The 27349-nt window shown below is 47.5% G+C and overlaps 1 protein-coding gene across 4 annotated transcripts in view; it reads right to left on the reverse strand.

Moving 5' to 3' along the window:
- Positions 1–27349, reverse strand: part of LOC136746497 (connector enhancer of kinase suppressor of ras 2) — an 87655-nt gene that overhangs the window by 14296 nt on the left and 46010 nt on the right. For 2 of the 4 annotated variants that reach the window (XM_066699030.1, XM_066699029.1), the window contains exons 8-17: positions 26888–26956; positions 22753–22899; positions 16710–16843; positions 16119–16330; positions 12346–12435; positions 10498–10712; positions 3143–3191; positions 2273–2445; positions 1119–1192; positions 297–368 (exon numbers count right to left, since the gene is read on the reverse strand). In XM_066699030.1, coding sequence (XP_066555127.1) covers positions 297–368; positions 1119–1192; positions 2273–2445; positions 3143–3191; positions 10498–10712; positions 12346–12435; positions 16119–16330; positions 16710–16843; positions 22753–22899; positions 26888–26956 — 1235 coding nt within the window. Of the gene's footprint in view, positions 1–296; positions 369–1118; positions 1193–2272; positions 2446–3142; positions 3192–10497; positions 10713–12345; positions 12436–16118; positions 16331–16691; positions 16844–22752; positions 22900–26887; positions 26957–27349 lie in introns of all 4 variants that reach the window. The other 2 variants (XM_066699028.1, XM_066699027.1) reach the window with 1 other exon arrangement.

Consider the following 27349-nt stretch of genomic DNA (forward strand, 5'->3'; position numbering starts at 1 on the left):
AGTACAAATGTTTGTTCTCTATCTCTGTCACTCTATCTGTGGGTGAGTGAGTTGATCAGGGTATGTGTTGTGTGTTAATGTGTCAGTGTATGTTAGTTTGTGTCTGTACGTGTGTTGATCTGGTTATGTTACGTGTGTCAGTGTGTCAGTGAGTGAGTATGAAAGCGCTTGTGTGTTAGTGTGTCCATGAGTGAGTGAGTGTGTGTGTGTCAGTGTATCTGTGTGTTAATATATAATTGTATCAATGTGTCTCTGTGTGTGTTAGTATGTCAGTGTGTCAAGTGTGATTCACTCACCTGTTCATATCATCCACACCATCAGCTGCAAAATAGAAGCTTTTGATCTTGGGGTGGCAGGCCTTGAAAGCGCTGGAATGAGACAAACAAGGATGTGGAAATTGGCATCAGATGTCAGGCAATGCACTGCATGCAAGCAACTCATGCTTTCAATCTGCCCGAAAAACCTGCAACACATCGCCACACTGAGGTGGGTAAGCTGTGCTGAAGAAGTGAAAGTCTCACTATGTTAGTGCCGCTGCCAGAGAAGATACCATTACCCCAGGAATGCCAATTTCATGCATGGATTGGCAGTCACTGTGAGTCCCAAGGAAATCAGTAATTGTTAAACCCTCTTCCTATCAGCTGTGTGGCTATGGGAGGACGATCACAGCGCACTGGCTATTGGCCACGGCAGAGACTGAGGGATATAAGCAGCACTCCACCTATTATCTCAATAACTCAAATCTGTAATAACAGCCTTGGACAAACTGGAATTTATCCAGCAGCTGCTGCAGCCCGCAGAATATGATGCGGGGCTGACAGGGACACAGACGGAAACACATGCTCCCCTTCTAGAGGGTGAAATGCCAACCATTCATATGAGGAGCCTGAATACTTTCAATACTTTAAAATGAGCCCAGGTAGGGAGACGCAGCAAACAGACTATTTACCGATCTCTCCCATTCTCGCTCAACCTTGAATTACGCTCTTGGCACAGACTGCATCCCCAGACATCACACACCACAGCAGGGCAACACATACGACAGTAGGACAACATACCGCAGTAGGGCAACACACAGCAACATGGCAACACACACCACAGCAGGACGATATACTTACTATTTCTTGCGGCACTCATTGGCTCTGTCAATCTTGAACTCTGGAAGACTGATGAAGCCCTCTGCCTTCTCATCCTGGGGGGGAGAAACAATACTGTGTTAGGGTTCATCCACAGAAAGCCAGTCAATGGTGCACTGAAAGATGGCCTTTTGGAATTCTGGCACAGATGTGCCACAGATGGAAAGAAAGAAAGAAGTGATTATGGCTGTGCTTTCATGGTTGGTACAGATCAGCTATCCAGCAATTCAAAAGCACAGAGAGCTCAGAGCTGCTGTCATCGTTAATTAGCCATGAAGACTCATGCATGGGCTCTTTGGGAGGAAATACTCATAACGCCTAACCTTCCTGAATCCCCCAAGACACACCTGCACAGACAGTTTTTCAAGGTTTTGTCTGGCATGTTTCCACAGAGCTCTCGACCTTTTCTTTAGGGTGGGGGAGGACAGGACAGGAGGGAAGAGAAGACATGCCGAAGGAGGCTGAGGATGCCTGGTGATCAGCTGTGGAATCCCATCTGATGCGATGGTGTTTCAGCAAACGCATGGATCCATCGAGATGCAGGGGCTCTGTTCCAACACCCCAGAATGGGTGACAGGATGTGCACACAAAAGCCTCTTGCTGCTCCGCCTGCTGGGGCCCGCATCACACGGTGAGTGACAGGTGCAGCAGAGCCAGGCCGGGGCAGCATTTAGTTTGAACAGATGGGCCAGATCACGGCGGCCTGTTTACCATTCTGCTGGTCTGCAGGAGTAGAGCCAGCCCAAAGTTTCCCTGCTCTGTGTGCACAGGCATACACATCTGGCATATGTAAGTCTCAGGAACATAATGACACAAGAAAGGGTATCAAATGAGAGGAGGCCTCTTCGCATGTCTTGCTGGTTTGTTTGCTGGTAGCAGCTAAAAAAACATGGCAGGATGTTGTATGACAGACGCTCACTGCTCCTCAGAGAAGCTCCTCCTGCTTCCAATGCTAAACGGTCAATTCAGCTAGAAGTCGTTGCTTTTGTTTTGATTTCTCCAAAAGTGTGGATTCCCAGTCCTCTCATCAATATACAAATAAATCAATTAACTAAATCAATTAACAAAGCGAACCAATTCAATGAACTGTAAAAAGCAAACAAAAATTTAAACAAACCAATCACAAGCTGACTTACCTCTTCATTCATGTACCAGTACAGAGAGGCATCTTTCAGGACGAACCAGTACTTCTTCCACTTCTGCGAGAAGTAGCTCTTGGCGTCTTTCTTCTTCCACAGCCAGCCCTCGCAGTCGCCGCGGCCCAGGTCTTTGCACGAGATCCGCCTCTTGCTCATGGAAGCCGGGGTCGCTGTGAAAAGCCGGAAGGGGTCGTTTTTAGAGGAGCAGGTCAGGTACAGTACCACGCTGCCCTGCACTGCGATGCCCTAGCCTCGAACTGCCCTGCTCTGTCAGCTCTCTGCTTGGCTGCAGGGGAAAGCGAGGTCTGACTACGCCCCAGGTGATTCAGACTTCTTTCATCTGCGCTCTGGTCCCTCCTCCCACACTGCTGGCCTTTAACCTGCCCTTTGATCAGCCCCCTCTGCTTTGAACTGCCCTCCACGGGGGCCCGATCTGTCCGTCACTCACACCTCTGACATACAGAATCAGTTAACTCGGCCTTAGCCTTTCAGGTGTGCTACACAGTGTTTATTGTGTGGCTAAAGAGCAATTTCCTTTAAGAGCAAAAGCCAGGGAGGTCAACGATCTATGGCCAACATGTTGAACACACTCAGAGGAAGGTTGGACATGTAGGCATTCTAATCTAACAGGATATAAGGGATAGCGAGGCTGGTGGTAAAACGAACAGGATATAAGGGATGGCAAGGGCATTGGGAAAATGTCCGCATGTCAAAAACAGCACTGCTCCAGCAGATGGCACACAGAGGACTGGGATTGTGCTGAATCCCATCACCATTTATCGTGCACAGGGACAATGGAAAGAAAGGCTGTGAATACAGTGTTTATACTGAATGCGAGGGCGTAGTCGTGGCAGTGAGCTCACCCACCTTTGTTCTTCTTTTTGGACTTATGATGCAGTGATGACTGTTGAAAGGTCTAGGAAGAAGAAACAAAACAGAGACTAAATCATTGAGCACAGGAGGGTTTCCTGAACAAACGCTGACAAATCTCAGAGAGAACTCATTACAAGGCATGACATCTCCTACAAAGGAAATGAAAGAAATACACTCCATTCGAACACATACACACATGAACTAACCGCAGGCTGGCTGGACAAGGTATGGGAGGTAGGACACACACACTGGCAGAGAATGATATTTGAGCACATGCAGAGCCCGCTTGGAATCACAAGAGCTTCATTGTTTTGTTGTTGTTGTTGAAGCAATGATCCACAGCCATTAATCCATCTTGTTGTGACAGATTAAAGTCAGAGTTTGCCTCGGAGGCCTGAAGAGAAAGGCATGCCCGTTCAAACTGAGAAAGCCAGACGCCCAGGGCGCAGGATTTACTGCGAGCAGCAGCCCTCTGTGGGAGAACAAGGGCTGTCACTCAGACCAGGTTCCCCGTTTCCTCCCTTGAAGGGTGCCGGCTTTCACATTCCTCCGACGGTGACAATTTAACATTTAACCGCTGCGGTAAAACACTGTGGGACTCGACTCCAGGACTTGTTTGTTTGACATTTTATAATTTCCCTTCTCACGCTGGGATAATCACTAACCTTTTGCTGTCGCAGCACTGCAGCTCCAGGAGTACCTGGGTGCGCAGTTATTACTGAATCAGAGGTTGGCTCTTTTTGGAAATAAAGTGTCCACAGACCTGAATCTGCACTGACACATCATCACTGCCTTGTCATCCCGCTGCTGGATGACCCATTAAGCCATGAAAGTATCCCCCTGGCTCCCCACACCGACACAGCAACAAGCGTCTGTGGCTTGTCACGGTTCAGCGAAGTCTTCAGACATCGCCAAATAGAAAGAAAGGATGGGAATCGAGTGATGAGTTCTGTACTCTATGCTTCCTGCGCTCCCCCCATCTCCAGTTATCGGGGCTTAATTGACTGAATCGCAATGTGCCCCACAGGGACACCACACGCGCCCTGGGGACTCGTTCTCAGCTCTTTGCCGGGTTTTATGTCATCATTAGGAGACATTGAAACAGAGCACATCGTACTGTACTTAATCGAACTGCGCTGCTGCACATACTATGTCAACTGCTGCAGGGAGAGGAGAGGGAACGTCTCGCCGGAAAAGAAACATCTCAATAAGGTTTGCAGGCAGGAATTACACTCTAACCCTCACTCCAGCTCCCATTGCCTTCCAGCAGACACAGACTCTCACTGACACACAGACAGACAGGCAAACGAACACATACACAGAAACAGACACAGACACTCTCACACACACACACACACGTTTAAAAGTGTTCTGTCATCACCAAAGAAAACACATCTTGGAATCTCTTAGTAACTGTAGCATTTCTATTGCAGACTGCCGCCAACAGCACACTACTCCAGAGGCAGGACGCTCTCTGACAGGGTTTGGATGTTAAAATGCCTCCTGTGCTGACTTACAAATATGCACCCTGTAGGCCCCGTCTCATGTCTTTAATTTAGGTCGGAGACGAGGGAAGTGGAGTGGAGCAGAACCCCTGGGGTGCACTACCCCTTGTGGGTCAGCAAAGGAGGACTACAAAATAAATATACGGGACAACAACTAACACAACTGGAAAAAAACAGAACAAAAAAAACACGCTTCCATGCTAGAAGCTGTATTCTGTGTCACAACAGCAGCAGAGAAAACAGGAAGTCACTCCTGATGTCGAGTGCTGAATTAGGTCAGGCAGGGGCGCCCCAGGCAGTCAGAAAACGCACCGCATCCAAAATATAATCGCGCTTGTTAAGGATGCTGCATTCACTTCAGCACATGCCTCCTCAGAGTGGCTGCTCTCCTCTCCAGGCTCTCGGGACACGGACACACGTGTGCAGCTGGATGGCCATGGACCCTGAATGCCCTGCTCGGGGGTCAGCCTCCCCGGAACCCCTGCTTTCCCTGGGCCTTCAATCTCTTCTCTGTTTTGTTTTGTCTGCCATGGGCTCAGCAGAGGAACGGCAGTGTGACGTTTTATTGTTTGTTTGTTTCTTTATTTTGCTTGACAACATCCAGTAAAAAAATGGTACAGATGGGAGCGTTTCTGTTTTCTGCTGCCCGCTCTCATGAAGAGAAACAGAGCAGCGTGACTTCAGGAGAGTCAGTTAACTGAAGGGCAATGAGCACCACAGTCTCAAATTAAGAGACTGAGGGAGACATGTCATGGGCTAAAATGTGGAAAGCCCTGTAGACAGATAAGCAGTGGTAGTACTAATATTAGTGGTAGTAGGAGTAGGAGTAGTTTTAATCATCATCATCATCATCTCCTCCAGCCGCAGTGGCACGATGCTAATGCACACTCCAGTGAGATGGCATTGCTCATTCCAGCACAATGCAGAACAGACCAGCTGCAGTCCGAGTCCCAGTCCTCTTCCTACCAAGTGATACATTTAACTTTTACAGTCTGCAGTTACTTTAATTGCCCTGCGCTGACAGGAGCATATGTCAATAAGGACACGGCTGGCATTAGGGAGTAGTTGCCATCAGCACCTCCAGCGACGGCAGCTCTCGCAGCGCGGCGATAATTGCAGTCTGTTTCGGACTCTCTAACTGGATTGATTGTTAGTTGCCACATCAGGAGGCAAGATATTTTAATGGGTTGCTTGTGTTTTTATTAAGGGAGCCTCACAGGCCTCGGCTGAGCTCTGAATGATCTGCATCAGTGTGGCTGGGGTTCGGTGTAGCCGCTTCACAAACACGTCACAAGGGTGCTGCTACCATTATGAGGACTCTCCATAGACATAATGACTTTTATACTGTACAAACTATATATTCTATCCCCTAACCCTAACCCTAACCCTAAACCTAACCCCCTTAAAAAACTTTCTGCATTTTTACATTTTCAAAAAAACATCATTTAGTATGTTTTTTAAGCATTGGCAATGTCCTCATAAACCACCGTTTTTGCATAATAACCTTGTAATTACCAGTTTGTAACCTAAAAAAAAGTCCTCGTAAACCACATAAACCAACCCACTCTGACACACACTCTCACACAAACACTCACTCTCTCTCACACACACACACACAAACACTGCCTTATTGTTTGAATGTTTAAGGTCAAGTATTAAATAGTCACATGACAAACTAGAATAACAATGCTTGGTATTTGCAACAAAGCTTTTTTTGTCAAACACTCCTGTATTGTAAAAGCCTGCGGTATGAAGAATAGGGGGCCTGTGAGGGCCGCTCAGGATAAAATGGGAACCAAAAATGGGAACCAATAACGACGAGCATGGGTGTGAATTCTGCTGCACCTGCAGTGTTTAACGCTGCCCTGCTCCCTCAACAGCAGTGAAGGATCAGCCCTGAGCCAAGCAGGGGACATTTCTAGAGCATAATCATAACACTGTGTTCCTGGGAATAGCCCCATGTATTAAGGACTTTGTGCTTTTTCAGAAGTGAAACCCAAAAACCCTCGACCAATCAGGGCCGATCTGGACTGATGAGGAACAATCAGATTAGAAGTTTTTAACAATATATCACCTGAATGTAATTAGTTGGTCCCATTCCTCAGATTTTCAAGAATATCCCTGTTTTGTTCGTATCATTCTGTTTCTTATAGTTCAGTGATGCCAGCTGTCTTTGATGCATCCTCATGCTGCATCTTCAGGGTTTGTCATCTGCAATTTCAAGCACTCACTAATGCAGCCGGGGTGTGGGGGGGGACTGCAAAAACCTCAGCCTCACAGCAGAGAGGGAGTCCGAGAACATGGCAAAGTCTGTTTCCACGAGGCTGTGCACTGTGGCGCAGTTTTTTTGGCTCCGTTCGAACGGATTTTCTTCCACCTGCTGTAGCGCCAGGCCGGTAAGAGGAACTACAGAGCTGCTAGCAGGGCAGGACTGGAAGTGTCTGGCTAGGGTGTGAAAGCCCTGTTGGGACCTTAATCAATCCTTCCTCTGTGAGAAATCCCCTGCAGGGCGAAGGACCTGTCACCAATAGAACAATTATCTCCTGCTGCTCTGAAACTGCTATTAATCTTCCCCCTTCAGCACCACACTGACACCCGGGTCTGGAGGCGCACACTGGCGGTTATTAAGCAACCATGAATCTTCCAAACGAATCGACAGCCGTTCCTGGCTATTAAGGAATGTTTAGTTGTTTTGCTGCTTTTGAAGCAGCTTGCCACTCCAAGCCCGGCTGAACCTGATCAGAACATCAATGGTCTCCAGACTTTTATAAATTGATCTATTAGGGGTTACCTATAAAACCTGCTGGACAGGTGCTCTCCAGGACAGGGCCTCGGGTAGGAAAGGCTGGGTGTAGGAGGTGGGGGAGCAACAGGCCTCTCTGGCACCCAGTCTGTGTGAGGGGTGGTGGAGGACACATGCTCGGCACACTTGTCCTGCTCTGACGGTACTCATCTTTTGGCACAGGAGGCTGGAGTAAACTACGCTCTTGCTGTAAATACAAATCTGCCAGCTGCCGGACCGAAGCCACGCACTGGGGATGGAGCCGTACCCAAGTACAGCACCAGAACCTCGACTTCAGGACCTGCTGACACCCCAATACAGCGCTCTCACAATGAGAGGACTACAAAAGTTTTTGTCTAAACGTTTTTGTTATTAGTATTAGTAGCAGCATCATACTTCTACTGCTACTACTACTAACAATAATTTTAAAAGTAACCACAACAAAAACAACAACAACAACAACACTACTAACAGCAATAACTGAAAATGACAAGACAGAAATCTCTAAATAATTCAGAGCATTTTAACCCGCGATCTCTCACGCTTGGCTGGAGCCCCGTTTTCCCCGGGACCCGCACAGCACTCTGTCTCTTGCCTGCGAAAAGCTCTCCTATTAATCTGTGACCTTCTGTGTCCCTACCCTGCAGCGGCGTTCATCACAGCCGAGCATGACACTCTCCGCTCCTGCCCGAATGTAAACACAGCTGAAGAACGATGCCTTTAAGAGGTCTGGGGACTGGTCTTACTTCAGGAGTTTCATCGAGGTGCATGGCAGCCTGTGAATGAATGAAACACTATAGGGCTCACTCCAGCCCAGATGATCTCCACTTTGTCTTGGAAAGCATAGAGTGTCAGGAGTGCAGAAGAGAACAGCCATTATGAGGGCTTTCATTCACAGTTCCTGCCCAGTAATGGCTATACAGTGGAAATAAATAGTCCCAGTGAAAAACCAAGGGTATGGCTTAACTTGTGTATAATACTGCCGATCTTATTTGGTGAATGTTCTTAAGACATTTCTCTGAATAAATAAAAAGTACAACAGGACTTACAATTTAATCATCACTTGACATTACAGGAAAGAAATAACAGTAATAACATAAAATGCACCTTTATGCTGATTAACTGCAGGTAGGTGATCCAGAAAAATAAATAAATAACTATATAAAAAGGCGGTGCAGATAACTGTCACTGCGCACTGTCCATGGCTCGGCCCTCCCGGTCCACACACAGGTGCTCCCCGGCTCTGGCCTGTCATGCAGCACACAGAACACTTATTAAATGTTTTACTGTGTGCCAGAGAGAAGAAAGCTCAATGTCTTTTGAACCACAGCCTTATTCTTCACAGGGAAGGAGATGCGGAGTCCCAGCGCCCGGTACAATCGGCTGTTGAGTTTTGGTTTTGTTTGTTTTCCTCTCTTTCCTTTTCGCCCATCAGCAAGGATTACAACTCGCGATCCGACTGGATCAGACGAGTAGGTCAAGGAAAAAGAAGGAGAACATATTCAGAGGAAAACAAATATAACACATTTTATTGCAGTATAATGGATGGTTTAGATCTGACGCGGATTTGCGTGCAGGACAGCCTCAGCCGAGCCCTGAGCCTGGCAGAGCATCACTATCAATGTAGTCTGCATTGCTGAACCTGCCAGATATTTCTCCAAATGTGTGGCAGTGAGGATGGCTCTGCAAATTCCCTTGCATATAAAATGGGGAGATGCGCCAGATAGGAAAGGTTATGAGCCGGAGTTCGTCTAAATAAAAGGGTGTGTGAAAAGAATATAATTAAAAGCTGATTTGTATGCCAGGACAGTTCCTGAATTTGCAAAGTCTCTGGGCCAGATCTGCAGAGTTCTCCAGTATGGTCCCCCCCACCTTGCAGCACTCTGTAATGAAACCACAGCAAGAGCAGCCTCACCTTGCGCTCGCCCGTCCCCCTCTCCCTGCTTGCAATGTGTCTGACACGTGTCAGGATTAAAGACAAGGGGAACGCAGCCCGGCGTTACAAGCAGGAGAACAGCTTGCCGAGCTCCACCAACGCAGAGAGGATGGCCATCTGTTAGGAACATACTTCATCTCAGCGGCTGTGAGAGCACATCCATACAAACCGGCCGCCCCCAACCGGTTCCTAAGAGCAGGAAGTTTGCAGCAACGTAAGGCCCTCAAAAATTCCACAACGAAAAGTCCTCAGACTCTGGGTCTTTACCGAAACCGATGTCACCCCTTTGGAGTCGGGCAGGATCCTTCCCGGTGCGATAGTCCTCCGGTCCACGGTCTCATACGTTTTCCTTGTAGGCAAGGTTACAGGTAGCACAAAGCAAATTGGAGTGTCAAGAACAGCATGCAGAAGACTTCCTGAGAGGCAAGGGAGGCTGAGGGATGCGTGGTCAGAGATTTCAGCAGCCAACACCAGGAGAAAACAGAAGGGGCAGAATTAACAGGGATTGCGGTCCTGCAGCAGGACGTTTGCTCCCCAGCGACACAGATACGCGTTTAATGACTCAAAATCAGAAGCCAGAAGCTTTTTAGGAGAGCCCCAACATTACTCCAGAGCTGTGGAGCACAGTCAGAGTCTGCTTGAAAAGCCCAGAAACTAATGTACACAAAACGCAAGAACCTGAAGTTCCATTACAAGCTCCATCCCTGGGATTGTTTTTCGTTTTTTTGTGAACTGCAAAAAAACTAAATGAGAAACTAAAATTAAAATTGTGACATTATTCCACAGCACCTTCACACTCTGTAGTATCAATAGTAGCATTCACTTCACCTCAAGCAAAGTGAAGACGATACAACAATCTATAACATCTGTTCAGGGAGTGTGCTACCAGACTGTGAGATGACAGAAGCCATTAACTGCATAATTACATATATAAATAAATCACACATCGAATTCAATTCATCATGGTTTTCATGAACAAATAATAATATTGAACAGTTCTATTCCTCCATTAGAAGGAGGTGCAGGAGGATGCTTAAGTAGACAGATATGACCAGAAGAAGATGAAGATGTGGAAGGGATGAAGGTGAAGAAGATGAAGACTAGGGTGGCTGGCTCCTGCACTCACGTGGTAGAGCGAGGAGTCGGGGTTGGGCGTAGAGAGGGACTCCTGTCTCAGCACCTCCATCTGCAGGGCGGGCAGCAGGGCGTAGTGGCTGGGGCTGCCCCCCTTCTCGCCCTTCTTCTTGGACCTCTTGCCCGTGTCCCGCTTGCTGCTGCGCTGGGTCATGTACTCCTCTGGCGGGACCTTGTCCTCGCTCACGTACCGCAGGAGGGAGTTCTCTGCAAGGGACACGACACAGGCCGGTCAGGAAACACGAGAGACTGGGAAACTGCCATCTCCCAACACTCCCCAGTAACTGGCATGGGTGCACACACCGCAAGCACACAAATTCAGACATGTGTTCATGATGTTATACTTTGTTATGTTGTTATATCCCTGTTTTGGGGGTTAGGTGCCGTGCATCGTGTTTTAACATGATCGAACCCTGGCAGGCAGGCTGTTTTCCAAAGCTGCAAAGTTTCCCAGCAAGGGTCAATGCAGGTTGGACAAGGGCAAAGAGCTGCCCCCTCTTCAAGGATCCCCCGGTGTTTATAATGTCACTTCTCTTGCGGTGCCCCTCCAAACACTGCTGTGTCTGCCCCCTGCCTCCCCCAGCCCCCACAGCAGCCAATAGAGGGGAAGACACCCACAACACTCTACTCCCTCCAGTTAGCGCTACTGTTACCACCTCTCTTCTGCACCTTTAAAAAGCAGAATGTTCCTTATTGCTTCGTGTAACACCCTGTAACAAGGAGGGGATTCCATAGTGATCTGGCAGGAACATTGTTAGGGACTGTTCCCAGGAAGATACTGTGAAACTTTTAAAATATTTGCAAAGACAAAGGTCACTGGGACTGACCCGACTGAAGCCACCTGAGAAACGATGTCATTTTTACAGAAGTCACAGCCCACTTTTCCAGAGACTCGGTGGCAGAGACTACTCTTACTGTAAGCACGAATACCACCCCCCCCACCCCCGCCTCCCCGGCTGGATGACACCCCCAGCCTCTCGAGAGTCATCTCAGGGCTGGGATTCAGAGACTGCGATCCGAGGCATACAGGCTGAGGTAGCACGGCGGCTGTGCCAGGTGGCAGATAAGCAGCCACATCCCACGCAGCGTGCTGAGGCTCAGAGCACACACTTCAAACTGCTGAGAGTAATGCAGTGAGACAACGCAGTTTAATACATCAGAACAATAACGAGCGAATAAAGGGAGAGAGAAATAACATGGCGCTATCCCCGGCTCCCCTGGCCGAGCGAAATTAACACGTTTGTTTATCAACATTGAGGGTTTCGTAACTGTCCTGTCAGTACGGCTCTGCCAGCGCTGTTGATGGGGCTGTCAGGGGGAAGTGGGGGGGGGACAGCGCAGTTCTCTGAGATACAAGAAACACCTGGCGGGGGGGGTGGGAATCCTCCGAGTGCATTTAAAAAACATTGCAGCGTAATAATGCTAACACCTTCGAAAGAGAAGAAACGGATTGGATTGAGAGAGCAAGGCGACCAGTGGAGAGAGAGACACGGAGAGAGAGAGAGAAACATACACACAGAGACACAGAGAGAGCGAGAGAGAGAGAGAGAGTTTTTTTGTATTATTAAATAACAAATAAAAAACCTGCTGTCCCACTTATCCTCCCTAAACTAACCTCCCCAAAATTTGACCGAGGGACACATCCATAAAGAGTACATATCGCGATTAGGTTGTCTTCCCCCCCCGCGCTGCCCTCCGTGAGGGGCCGCCTACACACTCCAGCAGCTCAGCTCTATTTATAGTTGAGAGCTCCTGGCGGCTGCCGCGGAGGCTGTAGTCGGTGTTGAGCACACGAGGGGAAGTGCCATCACAGCTTTGACAGCGGCTTAAAGTCACTCACCTCGCCTTCCTTCCCTCTTTAGCTTCGACGGGTCCTCGTAATCACCCACCCAATTATACTCCACCGGCATGGAGATGGGCCTCAGCCTGCCTGGAAATGAGAGAGCAGACGTGGGTGAGAGAGGAGGCTCATGGCGGCCCTGGGAACCTGTAGCCCTGGCTGTCCGCACAGGGACGCCAAGAGCCATTTTGCTATGCGATGCAACAGCTGTGCTCATCTGTGCGCAACACAGTACATGTGTGTTAACGTTATTTATTGAGGTCCCTACGAATTTTGTTTTCCCTTCTCATCTGAGTAGAAGGTGTCATAATGGGGAAAGACCTAAATGATGCGTTCCTGCCTGGAATGTAGGTACACCAAGTTTCACACAGGCTGCCAGACCAGCAGGGGGCTGCTGACAATATGCCTTCCTGCCTCCTGTTACATCCACGGCTGTGAGGAGACGTCTTCCAAAGTGAGCCATGGAGACAAGCATGTACTGGCATTGATACAGCCATGATTTAAGAGCACTCTTGGTGCTTTTAATCCATCAGTGTACAAAGAGCTGCGCTGGTGACAGAGCGAGTGTCAAGGGGCAGGAAGCGGCCACAGACAGTCGCAGAGCAGAGATACGGAGGCTAATGAATTACACTGCGAGGCGCGGACTACACTGCAGCACGTGATCGGCCCGTCTTCCTGGGAGAAACACAGACAGCGGGAGGGCAGAGCCAGGCTGCCATGCAGACAGGTGCACATGGGAGGCGGAGGAAAAGGGAGAAGGGGAAAACTATACTGCTGCTACTACTAATACCACTGCCACTACCACTACTACTACAACAGCTACTACTACTATTACTAATAATGTTTGAGAGAGACAGAGGGTTTGAGAACTCTGTCCTGTCCATGATTCATCAAATGGATTATAAAGACCCGAGTCCCTCCCGGCGCTCTCCTGCCGCAGCCCTGGTGCTCGAGAACAGGAGGCCAGCACACCATTAGCCTTTCTAATTTCACCACTCACCTCGAGGGACCCCGGGACACTCTGTGTGCGGAGTAATTGTTTCTCATCTCATGGGAGCAGAAACAATAACAACCAAACATTACCGTAAGACTGCGGCTATTAATGCTCAGCCACTGGACTGTTGAAATTATTATTCATCTTGTTATTCATTATTATATTAATAATATTGCTGTATGTGCTCCTTCAGTTTTTCTGAACACACAAACGCACCATAAGCTGCTAAATATCCCCACACATTTGCAGCCTGTGCCCAGGCCACCGATGCCAGTGACCAATCACCTTGTATTCAATGGCTTTCCGGGGAAAAACAGGCTTATATCGATGCTGTGTAAACCTGTGCCTTAACTGCATTAGAAAACACAACTCAGCACAGTAAGCACAGAGACTGAGGGAGGGAAGCACGTGTCTATTTTTGAGAAGCAATTAAGATTAAATCTAAAAGTCAGCCTCAGAAACGCTTGTGTGTGTGTATATATAAATAGCATATATTTATTTTTTTAATACGATATGTCCTTTCCACCATATGCTGTCTTGCATTTCCTTCAGGCATTTTCCAAAGGTGCTTATTAATGCGTGTTTAAACATGAAAAGCAGCCTCTGGGTGTGCAACGCTTGTGTGGCAGGTTTGCCATGCGAGAGCAGATGTGGCCCCACATCATTTTAAAAGAGAAAGATGGTTTACCCACAGTACCTCAGCACAGGCTCACAAGCCATGTGTTTTTCACATCCCCCTCCCCACTCCTGCGATGAGATGAAAAACCTGCAAGGCCAATGGTACCCAAAGACCAGAGTTTGGCACCCAAGGAAGCAGTCAGACCCTCCTTCAAGTGAATCTCTCACTCTGGAGACGATAATGCATCTCCGGCCCTCAGTGAAACATCTCATCTCCTCCAATCTCACAGTGTTAATAATATAAGCTCTACAGAAACAGCTGGTTCAGGACGAGGATGGGCGTCTCGCAGAGGAACAAGAGCAGACACAAATGTCAGGCAAGTTTCACTTGCATATCACCACTGTTATCCTGACCTTTACACTGATTGTTTAACGTTTCAGTTTTGCTTGTACTTCATAAATGCAGGGCAAAGAGAGAGACACTATCTGGGCACACTGGCAAATTGACTTCGGCATCCTTTAGGAGTTTCAGTGGGATGAATTAAGCAACACAGAGCCAAAGCCATTAGGCCAGAAGAGTGGGGGGCACTCCTGAAATCCTGGAGAAGGGGCCCAACTATAAATCAGCAAGCTCGATGCCACAGGACAGCTGGGAGCATAGAATTCACTTTAGAAACTGCATTTCCATTTCCAACTCTCATACCTCTCCTCACTCCCTTCCTCCCTCTCTCTCTCTGCTCTGTACATATATTTTATTGGCAAGGTTCCATTGTCTGAATTTGTCAACATAATTTTGTTTTCCCAAATAGTTTCGCTAGTGATTTCCAGGCGATGCCCGCTCGACCCAGGTTTCCTCCAGATATCAATTTCCCAGTTACTAAAGAGACAAAGTTACAATGCTGCTTCTAACAAAACTCTGCCGCCGCTGATTAACAGACTTCAATGGGAACCAGATAATTCCAGAGCTGTTATGATCTTAATCAGCGAGAACTGAGTTTAATTAGTTGTAGACTGCAGCCCTCAGGCTGAGGAATAGCTAATTATTCTCACAGTAAAGCAACAAGAAACTTGATTTGTTGAGCAATTGTCATCTTATCTGCTCCCCACAAAGCGTTTTTGTTTGTTTGCTCTTCTTGTTGTGTTTTTATTCTCATGTTATCTCCTCATCTGTAATCAGAACCACGGACACTTGTTCCTCCTGAGTCTCATCTCCAGGATACCCAACATGAAAGGCAATGCAGCTGCTCTCTGTATGGAGCCCCCTTCCACACATACAGCCAGTACAGATGCACTGCTGTCCTCTGCTGCACTAAAGAGCATTGTGCTCTACTCGACACCACATGCGGCGCACACATTCATGACATTGAAGAGCTCCAGAGGGTCCTCTATGGCTCAGTGTGTCAGGCTGTAAAGATGGAGTGCGCAGTAGGAGAAAACAAGGAGTTCGAGAGGGGGCTGTATTAGATTTTAGTGAGGCTGGCATCCCAGCGCCGCAAAACACGGAGAGTGCCAGCAGATCAGAGCACACACAGACTGGTGCCTCCCAGAGCCCTCGAACCCCCCGCCCCGCCCCTCTCCGCTCGCTGCAGCCTGAGGGGAAGTGGGGGGGTGTCGCTCGCTGTGCAGTCTCTACAGGTTGCCTGGCACAGAACGTAATGACATTTTATAAATAGAGCACCGCGTCTCTCTTTCATTAGCATTTCACCAGTCCCCCTAGTTATTAATTCCTCAATGCCATCAAGCAGAGGGTGGGGCCCCCGCTCTACAGCCGATGCAGAGCTCAGCATGGCGCTTTCTGAGGGCCCCTAATGACCGAAATCTAATTCTTCTATAGCAGCAACAACAAACATTTGCCAGATCTCTGTGTTGCCACTTAATTACACAACCCCGACGAACCTGGCCAAAAAGAAAGTGGTGTCCCTTCACACTTTGATAAGGACTGAGGTATTCCCGATAAGAGACAAGATCTTTGTGCTCTGTTATGATTAACTATGTTGGTTACAGCATAATTGTCAATTGCAAAGCATTTCTGAGAACACAAAGAAAGGGGGAGAAATAAAAAAGGGGATTGGACAAAGAAAAATAAACAATAAAATGTGAAAGAAAGAAAAAAATAAGATGTCAGGATAAACCCAGCCCAGCAGACAGGCCCCAGCCTTACCATAGGTGGGTGTGCCATCTCGGCGGCTGGGGGCGCCCCCCCGGCCCTTGTCGTACTCGTAGCAGTACAGCACTGTGTCCTCCTCCAGCAGGGTGAAGCGCTTCCGGTACTCCTGGTCCAGGAAGGAGTTGGGCGACTCGGAGCCCTTGGCCACTGGGATGCCAGTGTGGTGGCGGCCCACATCGTCACTGGGCAGGTTCCCCTTCTCGTCCCTGCAACAGCAATGCAGGTGGGAGCTCACATACCGCCCCCTGCAGGCACCGGCAGGCAGCTCGGGCCAGAGGGAGGAGGGCAGACAGGCAGACCGACTCACTGACACGGACAGACAGACACACAGCTACACTTGTGCTTACTTGCTCTATATTACGCACAGTTTTAACTACGGTGGTAAAGGGATCTGTATCTGAAACAGTTGGTATGTGTATGTCTGTTCTGTACCTGTAATGGGGTCCTACCTGGGGGACTAAGGAGCTCTGCATTTGAGTGTGTAGGGGGGCAGGGATGGGTTTCATGCCTGGGATGGGGTCTTACCTGGGGTGTTTAGGGTGTGGTGTACCTGGGGGAGGGCCTTACCTGGGAGGGGTTCTGTACCTGGGTGTGTAGGGCTCTGAGGGCGGTGGCGGGATGAACAGGTCCTGTAGGGCAGAGCTGTCTCGCTTGGAGGGGGTGCTGATTGTGCTGGAGGGGGTGGCAACACTGCTGGTGGGGCTCTTAGGAATGATCGGCTGGAATAGAGAGAGAGAGAGAGAGAGAGAGAGACAGAGACAGAGAGGAGAGGGAGAAGGAGAGGGAGAGAGGGAGGGCAGGTGTTAATGGTACAGTAATTATCCTCATTCGCTACAGCTAGCTCCTGCAAGCCCTGTCACTAAGGCAGATATTATCAGTGTAATGGCCACCACAGACGGAGCTCCCCAAGACCCTGTTTGGCTCTAAACTGGATGAAGCCGTCAAGCGCAAATCATCCGGGCTGCACACTGACCAACAGGATGGGGGGGAATAATTAAACAAAGATAGAAAAATAAATCTACTCATTGTTTCCACCTGTGCTTCTGTGGGCAATGATCTTAATCGATGGTTGTTGCACACAGCGAAGAAATGCTGGGCCGCCACTCTAATCACAACGAGAGTGATTTATTGGTTGTGGAGAGGTGCCGGCCAGCAGGGCAGAGCGCCAGGCATCCTGCTCTTCCAGCGACCGTGCAGCCCTACCACAGCCAAGCAAAATAAAGCTCAGCAGAGACCCCCCCTGCCAGTAATGCCACTGTCTTGTCTTGCTACTGCATCCACCTGTCAGCCAATTGCTACTCATTTAAGGATTAAACGAGAGGACACAATATTGCAGTGGCAGGTGTCTGCAAAATTCCTCCAGTGCCCGGCGATGCGTGAACAAAGGAATTATATTACAGCATTGCTCCGCTCCGGTACTGGGAGGGGAAAGGGAGCCCGGATGGCTAATTCTTCTTTTGCCAGCGACCCTGACTCAAAACACCGACATGTTAACATATCCAGGGATGAGAACCGAGGAACAGAGGAAGCTTTTTTGAGTCTTGATAAAAGAAAGAGTCTTGTAAAATTTAACATTTCGCATTCCAGACCAAGTCCGGAAGCAATTATCTGTGACTGATTCTGTTCAGTTAAAGCATCAATACAGCTTTAATTATTGCTTTGAATAAATTACAGAACATTATGGTCCTCCATTTGTAATGCACAAATTACAGAGGTCTTGAAAATGTAATTAAACCATTCATACAGTCATTTTCACAGCTCTGTCTCTGGTGCACAAATTTGCTGAAGGTACAGCTACACCGTACAGTGGGTATTGATGCCTGTCTGGAAGAAGTAGGATGTAAGTTACAATCAGCATTTATTACAGTGTCCCAGGGCAGCCACTCTCTCAATCTGCTTCTCAGTGCTTTCAGTGCATTATGGGATGTGCCAAGTGAGATCAGAATTTACAGCCTGGCTATTCCAAATGATCTAGGCACTCCCCAGGCATTGGCAAATCTGTCATTTGTTCAAGAGGCCACAGCACAAGCCAGGCGTTAGCTCTCACAGTGTCACAATAAACAGAGCCAGCCTTGCTCCGGCACTCCGCTATCTCCACAACAACTGCAACTACGAAACAACAACCAGCACAACAGCAACCGTTATCAACAGTGTGACTGCTCTGGGTTTGGTTTCTCTGTTCTCTACAACTGCCTCCAAGAAAGATAGCTAATAGGATGACACTGTCCACTACGTGTCATTAATGAGCCCTTTATCATGGCGGATCTGTCATGGTCACTGCCAGCGTTCTCTAGGACTGCCTTGTCACAGACTGGCCCGGAAAGACAGAGAGACTGAGAGACAGAGAGACAGTAAAGTGGCCGGCAAGATCACATTGCTGTGGGTTGCTGTTGGGCCCATTAATCACCCACCAGCAGTCTCCACACTGCATTAGCCCTCATCTTCGAAAGAGCAGGGAATGGGCCACTCTTGAGTGTGTGCTGAATGCACATCACTGGAGGAAAACTGGGTCAGCCCGGCCCGCTTGCCTCGCAGCGCTGCACTACAGAGATGCTGGTCAACAGCCTGCCTCCCAACTGTTCAATAGAGCATCTAAAAAAAAAACATATGCATAGGTTTTCCCCAGTATGTTTTCGCAGTCATGAGCAAATGGCCAGTAAATTGATTACCCTTGTTGTCTTGAGAGTGCATTCATCTTTCCATTATCACGGCCCTGTGGTTCGCATACAGAGAGCGGGCAACACCACTCTGCATTGCTTGCATGCCTGTAAAAAGGGCTACTTGCTCTCTTCAGAGAGATAAATAAAAGAAATAGCAGGTTATTTGTTACACTGGATCTGAAAGGTATGTCACGAGCCTCAAGCCGGTCGCAATGTTCCAGTCTCGGCGCTTCCCAAAGGTGTCGAATTGCATACGATTGTCATGGATCAACACAGAACCAAGAGACAACCCTCGGAACGATTGACAGGACAGATTCTGTCTCCTCTCTCTCTCTCTCTTTCTCTCTCCATGCAGGAAAAAAGGGGATCCCAGCAGGGTGGCTATGGAGAGCCCATCAGAGCTGTGCAGCTCAGATACATTGATCGGACGCTACACTGAATTGCTCTTGACGTGCAATGCTGGATAAATCACTCCCTGAGGGATCAACAACAACAGAAATAACCAAACCAAAAAGCTCCAGGAAACATTGTCCAGCCACAGGGGGGAGACACTGGGGTCTCCCTTGCTACCAAATCAATAACACCCTCACATTTCAGTGCAGTGCATTTTCCCTTGTGTCCAGTGGGACTGCGTGACCCCCAGAGGACTGCAGGGGTTTCCACTGGGGCACCTCTGTACTGTCAGAGCACCCCCCGACCCCACCCCCACCCTGCAGGGACACACATGGGAGCCGTGGTTCAGCTCCAGTCCGACTGCCACTGCAGATCATTTAGAGGAAGACATCCCGTCTCTGGCAGATAGATAGCCGGGTTCCTCAGTCAAGCGTGCGTTGATAAACTACTGTGTCAGCGCAGGAGATGAGCAGAAATCAACAGAATTGCAGATAAGCCTCTCGAAAAGAACCTCCACGATTAACCTGACATCTATTCCTTCAGTCATGCTCTGTACATTGTATATTGAAGAGGCGCTTGAATACAAATACGAATACATATGCACAAGTATGCACACACACACACACGCACACACGCTTTCTCCCTACATGTTCCTAATACAAGAAAAATGACACGAGGGGACACTGACTATCTACATCGGAGTGCCTTCTTCCACACAGGTTCTAGAACAGGGGCATTGATACAAAAGCAGTGACTGGGATAAGTCTCTGTGCTATGGGCATCTCTTGGTATCGCTTACAGGGAAGCCAAAGCCCAGTCTCTGATCTCAGGCAGGAGGCCCTCAATTTCAGTCCGCCTCCTTAATATCCTGCCCTCTCACTGGGGTCAGGCTGGCCACCATGAGGCAACACACAGAAAAGAAAAAAGCAACTCATACTTTCGCCTCATGGACTGGTGCAGTCACAGCCGCTTAATGGAAAATTGCTGTCAATGGAATCACATCGCCGAAGAAACCTGCTGCCGAGCTGCTGGGCAGTCTGTGTGAGTGCTACCTATGACATCACACTGCAGACGCTCTGGATCCAAAACCACATAATGCTTTCTCTATTACTGTTAATATTATTATTATTATTGTTGTTGTTGTTGTTGTTATGACTCTGAGTGACAGCCTGAAGGTCCAAACACATCGACAACCAATCCAGTTAACCCAGTAGAAACCCACCTCTAACCTTATCTGTTGTGCCAGTCCAAATCTAGTGACTCTAAGATTATCTACAATGTAACCCTCATTTGATCACAAAACTTAATTTAATGTAGACAAATTACTCAAAACAAACCTGTGAACAACCAGAATGTTTCCAAGGCTCTAACTTGAACAGCATCCCAGCTAGCAGCCTAATTGTTTTTTTTTAATGAATGTAGTTTAGTCAGCCTTTATAAAAGCACCACAGCACAGAGTGGCAGCAGCATCTGGGAGCCGGGCTGCGGGGCAGGGAAACAGAGTGCTTGTGAACACAGCAGGGCCACAGAATCTGGGATTTAATTGGATTTCATAATATTTAGTATGTCGCTGTACTTGCAGCCGAAGGGGGGGATTCAGATCCTGCCCAAGCTGCCTGCTTCCTGTGTTTCAGAAGAGTGTGGATTATAAAGATTTGAACAATGTATTTATTTTTTCACCGTCTTTTCCCTCTCCCTCTCTCTGTTTCTCTCCCTCTCCCTCTCTCTCTGTCTCCCCCTCTGTTTCTCTCTCTCTCTCTCCCTCTGTTTCTCTCTCTCTCGCTCTCTCTCAGGGATTCGCTCTTCTATCTGCTTGGTTTGTTGTTCGCTGAAGCACTGGCACCCGCAAACTCGTGGGGCAGAGTGCGGCCTTTAACTTGAAGAGGTGTGACTGTTTCTGCAGCACAGCGGCAGAGTAAGACAACAAACAAATGCAGCTTCTCCTCCCTCTCAAGGCCTTTATGACAGCTTCAGCCGAATCCTCTCTTTCTCCCGCTCCCTCTCTCTCTGTAAAAGCCATAACCCCATTATGCATTTCATTATAACACAGGAACGAGCACGGGCAGTGTTCTCAGTTTTAATATCACACCATTAAAGACTCCCACGCCTTCTGATGCACGCTACCCTCCCAGTTCAAATTTACCTCAGCATGCAAGGAGCGGAGAGGCCAGTCTTGTTGCTGTTGTTTTGTTTGTTTGATGCATGTTTGTTTTTTGACTCAGACCAGCAGAGAAAGACCTTTCTGAAGCGGCTCCTCACAGTCTTATGCAGGCAGTAAAAATCAATTAACAAATCAGACCTCTTGCTAGATTTCAATAAACATTTTCAGTTTAAATAAAGACCATAAGGGAGTGCAGACTTAATGACTATTGTTTTTGTTTTTTAACTCTGCTTGTGTTTGGTGCCTTTCAAACTGAGCATGATAGCAAAATATTGTAGACTGGGACCACTGAACAAGCACTAACAAACTCTTTTCCTGGAGGCAGGTGAAATCCTGAACCCCCATTCTGGCTAAATCAGCAGGTAGAACAGAGCACAGCAAGTTTTGCAATACAGAGAGAAGAGCCCTGATCTTTTGTTCTTAACTATGCGGTGAAAAGCGTCTCAGGGCAGATGTGTCGAACCCTGCGGCCTGTATGCTGAAGTCACAACCGCATCTCCCAGACACACACATCTCTCCATCCATCGCACAATGCACAGAAAAACCTTTCGTTCAGAGAGCCCAGACTCAGAGGAAGATGCTCAAAGTAAACGTTACACATTTGTTTCGTGTCATGCAAAAAGTTGAATCTGAGGTTACTGATGTCATCCTGGCACTGCGCTGGGGAGACTTATGTAGTTTTAACGTGAACCAAATCAATCCTTTAAATCGAGTGTTTAGCCCAAAGAAGATTAGATAAAAATCTGTCCTCGCACAGCCAGCTCTGGCTGGATGAAAATTGCCATAATTGTTTAGCTGCTTGGAGGGGAAACGTTGTTCTGCGGCGATTACATCACCAGGAAAGTTAAAGTACTGGTGAGGAGGAAGAGGCACGAGTCAGTGTCCTTCCAGTCGTGTTTTATATCATATTGTAAACACGACTTTGAGTAGGACCGTGGGGAAATACAAACACAACATAAAAACAGCAACTATTCTAGAAAGTGCATTTGTAGTGTTCATTAAAGGTGGGCAGTCTGTACTGGCATTCACAATAACTGCTCTGTAACGGCGGTAGTGGGTCAGAGCATGATGCAGGAATCAGGGGGTCAGTGTTTTTACTTTTAAAACTCCCCTTGGATGAGAAACCCCACAAAACCCATTAGCTGATCTTCTGCAAATTAATTGAGGCAAGTGATGCAGCTTGAATAATGATGCTAATATCTGTCTATTTTATTAAATCTACCATAATAAATAACTAATATTGGTGTATTCATAAGCAGGGTTAGTTACATTAATTAGGAAAATTCCATCCCCATTCCACTATTATCCAGTTAAAATGCAATTAATTAATTATCCATTTCAATCAATGAATCAATCAGCAGTCACAGGCCCAGTGCCCGTAAGGCTAGCTAGAAGAACAGCTAAACTTCCTCACCTGCAATGCAAGGGGCTTCCATCTCATGTTCTTTAGTAAAGCCGGGGCAGACGTTAGCATGCTTTGAGGTCGCTTTTTCAAAGTCAAGATCACACCACTGGGGTCTTCACGCAGTGCGTTTACCAAGTTTTTCAACTGCCACCCCACCTAGTGACCAACAAATACAAAGTCAAACAAACAGAGTGAACGGCACACATCACAGCACAGACCAGCCCTGACACCTCCCTGACTGCATCCCACCTGCCTCCCTCCCTCCCTGTGCACCCGAGCCCAATATAGCCCAGCCCAGCCCAGCCCAGCCAAGCCTGGCCCAATCTGGCCCAGCACAGCCCAGCCCAGCCCAATCCGGCCCAGTCCAGCCCAGCCCAGGCCAGCCTCTGCAGCATAGGCAGCTGGAGACAGTTCCCCCCCTCCCGATCCTGTAGCTTCTGTGTTGGTGATAGCAGGACCAGATTATTGTTTATGAAAAATATATATAGTTAATTATAATTGAATAACTTTCATTCAGTTTTCAAAATTATGATTGTGATTATTAATACGATTATTATGATGATTATTATGATTTGCTTTGAGTATGATTGTTCAGTGATTTTGCACTTGGAGATCTTGAGTCAGCAATATTCAGTAAGGTTTGAATCTATGCATTCTCCCCTTGTGTTTATCTTTCATTTATGGGCATGCTGGTGCTCTTTATTTATATAAAATCCTGAACGATCACTAGAGCTGTATTGTTCAGAAGAGGAGAATCATCGATTTCACAGCGCAGTAAATATCTCAGTGCTCAGAGCATGCATTTCTGTCTGGAGGATAAATTGTTCTGAAGGACTTACTGTAAAAGCACATGAAACCAGTATTCATTAAAGCACATTTAAAAGGCAATCAATGTGTGATTTCCATAAAGATTAATATATTACTGTTGAGCATGCGCACACACAGACACAAATTGTGCACGTACACATACACACAGACACAAATTGTGCATGTACTCACACACACAGACACAAATTGTGCATGTACTCACACACACAGACACAAATTGTGCACGTACACAGAAACACACGTGTATGTGCGCACAGGTGTGTGCACACACATACACACAGACACAAATTGTGCCCATACACACACACACACACACACACACACACACACACACACACACACACACACACACACCATTTATTCTACTGCCAGCAGAACTCAAGTGATCCTGCATTCTCCTGATGACGTGGAAACTCCTAAAAGTGCCTCGGGCATTAATGTTGCTTGTGTTCATATGAACTGTCTACATGCACAGTTATTGCTCAAGTAGCCATTCATCGCTGTGCTGGAGCCCCTGTATTGCACTTCTGCACAGTGCACACGACACACGTGCCTGGAGAACAAGAGCACATGCAGGAAACCATGAAGCACAGATCACTTTCTCTCAGCAGCTCTTTGAAAACAACAACAACAAAATAAATCAAAGAGGAATTGTCTTTTTAATGTCAAAAGCAAGGCGGCAGCTCAGAGGTCATGCCACTGTGGTGATTTTGCCTTCTACATTGGGTTGCTTAGATCAGAAGCACTGGCATTCAAATCTATGAAGTTCTCTGACTCCAGAATCATCGGGACAGGATCCATAACAGCACAGCTAAAGACTGCTTTCCATTAAGTTAACCTTTTTGATAAACAGTGTCCACCCTCTGACAGCCCCACAGCGACACACAGTACAGACCTGCAGATCCACAGAGGCTCTGAGCCTATGAAGCCCAGATTCACCAAAAGAGACATTATGAGCCCCCTCTCGCTCTGCACTTGACAACTGTACCAATTATTAAAAAAAATTAAATAAACACAAGACCCTGCCCAGTGTGACTGGACCACAATGAACCGCTGAGCGCACTGTTCCTTGCCAAGTCTGTGTTCACTATCCTGGTAAGGAAAGAAACTGAGTAAGTGACCTTCATATCAGATGCATGTTCTTTGGGGTGCTGATCTAAACTCAATCATTGTTTTGCTAACTGGTCCCTTGTCCACCCCCACCCCCCCGCCCCCATCCTGAATTAACTGACACTTCTGCCACTGTGCTCTGGATTTGCAGCGGATTTCCTTTCTTCCTGCTTGCATTGGATCCTTGTTTCAGCCCATCAATCTTGTCTGGCTTGATGCTCAGCTTGTCTGCACACTTGACTGAGTAACAGGGTCAGAGATAGCAGGTGAAAAATCCTGTCAAGACTCCCCCCTCACCCCTTCTCTGTATTTGGAAAGAAGGCAGGAGAAAATAAACTGCCTTTTAAAAAAAAAAAAATCGAGACATGTTTTACTTGCTTCTGTATCACTCCTTATTTCATCCCTCTTTCCTGTTCCTTTCTCTTCTCCTTCAGCACTTTCGGCAACTTCTCTCAATAAACGTATCGCTTCTCATCCTCATGAAGGAAGAACATTTCATGGTTGTCAGGGGATAATACACTTACTGGACGTGGATTTTTAGTTTTGTTTCTCTCAAAGGCATCACTAACAGTAAATCTCACTGACCTGTCGAGTACCTGAGGGGCAGCAATACTGACACGCTCTTCTGTTTGCTTAATTAAGGTGCACTGAGACGAATGCGGACACATTTGCAATTAAGCTCCCGCTACTCTAGTCCAAAGCACCAGAAACCCACCACCCACTATTACGGTTGATTATGGGCTTCTGGTGGAGACACAAGCAAACACACAGCACCTCTTCTGGCTTTCCTGCCCTACCTTGACTAAATTCACAGCCTAAAGAAAATCAGACAAGATATTTACTGCCCGTCTAAATAAATAAATACATGTTTTGTTTTTTTGTTTAACCCTTGCATGCACAGTGGTCAATTACAGGAGGCTGGTAGGAAAAGGGGAGAGGTGGAGATTCTCTTAAATTAGTGTAAAGGGAGGGGGGGTAAAGTATTGCTCTTCTCCCTGGAAAGGTGCCTGCTATGCCCTATTGAGAATATGCACTGTTTTATACACCCTGTGTTCACTGCAGCCCCCGTGTTTTATACCACCAGAGCGGCAAAAATTAAAGCGGTTCCCTTTGGGAGTCCAGAATAAACCACATATGGTCACAGTGAATCATTCATGTCTGTATGAAGCAGGGTGATGAACACCACAGGGTCCTGCCTGCTGGCTGCTCCCCCTGCGGCACAATTCAGGAATTCGGAAGAATTGACCACAGTGCTCCTATACTCCGGAACATACATGCGCAGATCCTCGTGACAAACAAATCCACTGTACCTGCATCACGTCAAAAGCACCCTCACTCTATGCCCTGGGGAGAGCGCAGAGCGCAGAATGAACGCCTTCCTGTGTGAAGCAGGACATGGGGCGTCAGGGCCCGCCTGCCACCTTTCCCCCTGTACTGGACACCTCTACACTCAGGACAACCCACACAAGCAAGGCAGTGACAATGGCCAGCCCATCAGCGTCATGCAGAGCATATAAAACAGCCAGGACTCTGAAACTGGGAGCTGGGAAAGCATCTCGACTGAAGTGTCTGTGTGTACCGAACAGATGTGGCCACCAGTCAATATGCACAGCGTCACAGCTCTGCACAGCCTGAGTCTGGGGAAGGCCACATCAGGAAGAAAATGACTTGCTCAGCTGTTTGTCTAGTGTGGCTCATTGACGACAGCCAGCGTCATCTCCACAACACGAACGATTGTCATAATTTCATCTCATTTCTTCAGGATTTTAAACTTTCTATCTGTTATGTATTTTTATTGGTCATGGCCCCAACGGGCCACCGTAGTTATTAGTTAATTCGTTTATATAAGCTGAGAGGCTCAGGGTCCTTGGCAAATAAGGCAAGATAAATCAAGTGGGCTTTAATTCTTCTCCTATTTTTATTTATCTCTTTAACATTAAACTACCATCTGCTGTATTATCAGCCTTCGTCAAAACACAAAAAAAACACAGATGATTAATATATATACTTCAAAGTAAGTACTTGGTACATCTGTTTTAACATGTTACAAAACATTAAATGCAACAGGGAATTTAGATAGGTAGGTAGATCGGTAGATACAGATGTAGATAGAGAGAGAAAGAGAGAGAGAGAGAGAGAGAGAGGGAGAGAGAGAGAGAGAGAGGGAGAGAGAGGGAGAGATGATAATAAGATCAGGGATACGCACCACAGTCTGATGATTAACTTGAATGACTTCATCCCCTGCGTGAATCTTCTTGCACCGATCTGCAGGAGACTGAAGAGAGCAAGACAGACAGACTTCATGTTAGACTGCTCTTCAGGGGGAACTGTGCGCTCTCCCTACCCAAGGCTGACCCTGCCGCCCTCTCCCTGTAGCCCCCCTGCACTGGGCACTGTCTGCAGGAACCCACCAGCCAGCGTCCCGCCTGCTGTTCCAGTGGGCTGGCATTGCACAGGAAAACAGCTGCACCGGCATTCATCCCAGTAATCAGATTACCTCCTCTCCCCTGCCAACCAGCTGAACAAAGTACAGTCCAGGGGGTTTGCAGATTGTTTTTGTTAGTTTGTTTATGGGGTTTTGTTTTTGTTTTCTCTGGAAAAAAAGATGCTACAGAGGAGAGGTTAACACTAATCTGGAATCCCACCACTCCCTCTTTGTTAACATTAA

Source organism: Amia ocellicauda, chromosome 3, assembly GCF_036373705.1.
Source record: "Amia ocellicauda isolate fAmiCal2 chromosome 3, fAmiCal2.hap1, whole genome shotgun sequence".
Classification (NCBI taxonomy): domain Eukaryota; kingdom Metazoa; phylum Chordata; class Actinopteri; order Amiiformes; family Amiidae; genus Amia; species Amia ocellicauda.